The 4,355-nt window shown below is 36.1% G+C and overlaps 1 protein-coding gene across 1 annotated transcript; it reads right to left on the minus strand.

Moving 5' to 3' along the window:
- Nucleotides 1-210: 210 nt before the first annotated feature.
- LOC107927939 (polyadenylate-binding protein RBP47B) lies at nucleotides 211-3,615 on the minus strand. The gene is made up of 6 exons (XM_016859073.2): nucleotides 2,870-3,615; nucleotides 1,638-2,118; nucleotides 1,293-1,360; nucleotides 1,085-1,215; nucleotides 779-875; nucleotides 211-523 (listed from the first exon to the last, which is right to left on the minus strand). The coding sequence occupies exons 1-6, from the start codon at nucleotides 3,224-3,226 to the stop codon at nucleotides 377-379; spliced, it is 1,281 nt and encodes a 426-aa protein (XP_016714562.2). The 5' UTR covers nucleotides 3,227-3,615; the 3' UTR covers nucleotides 211-376.
- Nucleotides 3,616-4,355: the final 740 nt, after the last annotated feature.

Below are 4,355 nucleotides of genomic sequence, written 5' to 3' on the forward strand. Positions count from 1 at the left end.
TGGTATAATATACAATGACTATTTTGCTCATTTTTTAAATAGAGGGAGCAAAATGCAATTTAACTCCTAATTCATAGTACTTTTACTATATATAATTTGGTAACTCAAGTCCAACCTTGTTAACTTTAAATTAAATGCAGAACGATTTTTTTTATAGAAAATTCTCCAACATAATAATAACAAAACCTCTTCTCAAACACAAAATCAAAATTGTAAAATAACATATTAATAAAGTTGTAAAAACAAGTCCAAAAGATACAAAAACAAAATCCAGCTACAAAACTTATGTAATCTGAATATCAAGCTAAAGCAGCAATCAAAACCAATCCTACTTAAATAATGAATAACTTGTTAAAACTTCCATACCTCACCACTCTTAAGAAGCACTAGGAACGGCAGCTGCAGCAGCGTACATGCTAGGACCCGGACTTGGTGGAGTTGCACCGTAACCGTAACCATAACCACCATAGCCTTGCCGTCGATAATAACCTCCATTCCACTGGTTTCCAGAATCAGCTCTCCGCTGTCAAAACCGGTTTTAAGTAAGCTTTGGTGCACTGCAATGTCTCATGCTATACTATTTGTGAAAGGATGTGCATGATATAACGTAACTTTATTCTATTTCGATTCTCTGACAGCAGATGCCTCTTATACCTAGGCTTGGACCAGGTTTGACCTCGGAAATATAAATCGTCCAAGCATTATGCAATGAGCAAGGCAGAATTAGGCTATTTAAGACGGTTGCCTACGAAGAATAACTATTTCGGCATAAATTTACCTGTTTGTTTCCAATACTTCGACCCCAAGAAAGTCGGACGGTCTGCTTGCCTATGGTTGTTCCGTTCAAGCTCTGGATTGCTTCCTCAGCGTCCTTCCTATAAGCAAACACATTACATTACAACAGGCATCATGATTAAATAACGATATTAATCATGATACCAACTGACAGAAACCTATGACTCTGCATGCAATTTCGGAATATGTCTGTTGATATTTGTGAATGTACCATTACCGATTGAGCTCCAAATAAGAATACTTATCGATAGTACTACAATGTGGTGAAGTACATATAGGAAGCAGTCACCTGTTTGCAAATAGCACAAACCCACATCCTTTTCCAGGCGGTATTTTCACAGAGATGATCTCACCAAACTGGGAAAAGGGTTGTCTAAGATCATCATCACTAACATCCGAGTCAAGTCCTCCAACAAAAATCTGCAAGAAACAAAATATTGTGGTCAATTTGTAAAATATAGTGGTGAGATAGAACGAATGGAGGGAGAAGGACTCACAGTAGCATTGTTCGAGTCATTATGAGAATGAAGACCTTGTTCCACAGCACCATTCGATGCTTGTCTACCTGCCAATACCAAACCCAATAATAAGGATAATATAGATATAATGATTCAATTTACAATTGGTACTGAGCTTTAAGACACAAAATTGATACAAAGAACAAAAAATCACAATATGATTCCACTTAAATGCTCAATAAGGCCACCCGGGTATCAATCATCTCACCATTACCCTTATGGTGTCATATAGAACCCGGAAAGGACCCTATATTTTCACCCATTACAATTTTATGTGACGGGAAACATTTGGACTAACTCAGTAAGGATAAAATATTAGGTTACCTTGTGAGTAATACTGTTGCTGATATCCAAATGCTTTCTTGGGAGTGGCAACACTAATCCTCATTGGTCTACTCGAGCAATACACTCCATTCATTTCAGTCATGGCCCTCGACCTTTCATTTTCATCACCGAATCGAACGAAACCATAACCTTTCGAACGACCGGTATTCGAATCGATAACAACTTTTGCTCCTTTGACCGATTGAAATTTACTAGAAAAGGTTTCATGCAACACCGTATCAGTTACATCGGCAGCCAAATCTCCTACGAATATAGACAGATCAGAGCCAGCATCAGATCGTCTTTCGTTCACACCGAACGAGGCCCAGTTCAGATGGAAAGGCTGCTCTGTATTTGGCATCAGAGAACCATTACAGCTCTGTAAAACCTTTTCAGCCGTTGCTCGAGAGCTAAACTCCACGAATCCGTACCCTTCAGACTGTCCGGTTTGCTTATTTCGTATGATTTTTATAGACGAAACCTGGGTTTTCAAATACCAAATGTTAAACAAACGATGATGACAAAAACAATATATTTACTTAAAACTCACAAGAAATTATTGTCTGCATAATCAAATAATTTTTTTTTTAAAAGTACTGCAAAATATAGTAGGTAAAAGTACCAAGGAGGCCCTTACACTATAAGTCAGATTACATTTGCCCCCTCTACTCAAAAAATGGGTGAATTAGTCCATGTACATTAGATCAAAGAGCAAACTAGTCCTATTAAAACATTCATCCATTTTTATTGTTAAAAACTGGTCCCTGTAACATGAGTTACACATGGCATGCTACATGTCATTTACCCCAGTTTTTAACTGAAAAAATGGATGAAGTTTCTAATAGAAAAGACCAGTTTCCTCTTTGACCTGAGATACAAGGACTAATTTGCCATTTTTTTTAGTAAAAGGGGCAAAATACAATTTAACATGGTACTTTTACCCAAAAAGTATGATGAGTAAACAATTAGCTAATCTAGCAAGAAACCATAACTTTTACACTAAATCCAGAATCCAAAACAAATGGTATTCAATTTCAAGTCTTCATCAAAAGATCTTGTATATTGAACAAAAGGGTCTCAATTTCTCAAAGAATTAGTTCATTTTCAAGCAAGATTTGATTTCATCATCTAAAACCTCATAGCTAAAAACTCTACAACAAATTGAAAAAACCAATAAGAACCCTTAAATCTATCACTTCAAGCTATTACAATAATGGGTTTTTTGTTTTTACCTCGCCAGATTGAGAGAAGAAACTATGAAGATAAGTTTCATCCATCCAATGAAGAAGGTCACCAACCCAGATCGTTTTAACCTCATCTGAATTAGATCCTTGTTGTTGTTTATGCAACTGTTGTTGTTGATACTGTTGTTGATAATGAAAATGAGGGTTATTATAAGCCATGTAATGATGAGGAGGATACATCATCATCATCTGTTGTTGTTGCATCATTGCCATAGCAGCCGCCGGGTATTGCATAGCTCCCATCCATTGGTTCGGCATCCATTGAGGCTGCTGTGGCTGCGGCGGCGGTGGGGGCTGCTGTTTTTGGTGCTTTGAGCTCAGATCAGAACCGTTGGTTGACTGCATCTTGATTTAAAGAACAGGGTGATCTGAGACTCTGGGTGTTTTTTTCTTTTCGATCGAAAAGAAAGAGAGGGGAGAAAAGGGTAAGGGAATGTGAGGGTTTATAAAGGGAGGCGGTGGATCTGAGTTTGGGGTTAAAAAAAGAATGGTGACTGGTGTAGTAGGCCTCGGTTACAACTTTGGTGGGTGCTTGTTTGGCGTGTTTTGCTGGCTGCCGACAGGGAACCACTGAGTCGTCGTGTTGTGGGGTTGATATGATGACGTGGACGGTGTAGCCGCCACCGGCGGTCTCTATCACCTTCCTGTTTTGGGGTTTTAGTTACCTTAAGATAGGTCGGATCTGGTTTATTTTAATGAAGGTAAACATTACACATGCTCATTGTTAAAACTTTGAAAGAGACTAATCCATCAACTAAAACTCAAACAGTTTTTTTTTTTTTTTTATCTTCGGCATTCATCATAAAATCAATTTGGATTTAAGTATATTCTTTTACATATTGATTGTCAAAATCTCGTTTGGAATACGTTAATCGGATTTAAATAAAAATTTTTAATAATTTAATAACTATTTTGTAACTTTTAAAGTTAAATTATCAAAATATAAATTTTGCTAATAGTTTAAAAATCTTATGTATAGTTAACCCTTTTCATAAAATTAGGGTTAACTCACTCTGTCTAACAGGCTTGCATTAGGCCATCGTTCTCACATTGATATTTGAACATCTTTTTGTCCAAGGTAATTGTTGAATTGAGTAATTATTCTTATTTTGCAGTTTGAATATTTCTTTGTCTAACCTATGAACTTAACAATTGTTTCAATATTGGGACCTAAAATTTTTTTGGATCAAAAAGTTAATCCATGATATTTCTTTAAAAAGAAAATTGGATAAAAAAAAGTTCAAACCCCAATGTTAAATTAATTGCCAGGTTCAGGGACCAATTTGAAAAAATAATTCATGTCTCAACGCGGGAACAATTGACTAATTCATGCTTCAACGCGAGAACATTTGCCAAATCTAAGAACTAATTTAGACAGAAAAAAAAGTTTAAGTCCTATAATAAGATAATTGTCAAGTTCAAGCTCCAAGTAATACATTAACCTGTGAAATTAATGTGTAAATATGTTTTAATT

Source organism: Gossypium hirsutum, chromosome D02 (genome assembly GCF_007990345.1).
Source record: "Gossypium hirsutum isolate 1008001.06 chromosome D02, Gossypium_hirsutum_v2.1, whole genome shotgun sequence".
NCBI lineage: Eukaryota > Viridiplantae > Streptophyta > Magnoliopsida > Malvales > Malvaceae > Gossypium > Gossypium hirsutum.

What these genes read in the sequence shown, in the direction of transcription:
- LOC107927939 (XM_016859073.2), bottom strand. Translation starts at nt 3,226, where the DNA reads ATGCAGTCAACCAACGGTTCTGATCTGAGCTCAAAGCACCAAAAACAG. An exon ending in GCAACAGTATTACTCACAAG is followed by an intron (nt 1,361 to 1,637) that starts GTAACCTAATAT and finishes TGGTATTGGCAG; the next exon opens with GTAGACAAGCATCGAATGGT. An exon ending in ATGACTCGAACAATGCTACT is followed by an intron (nt 1,216 to 1,292) that starts GTGAGTCCTTCT and finishes TGTTTCTTGCAG; the next exon opens with ATTTTTGTTGGAGGACTTGA.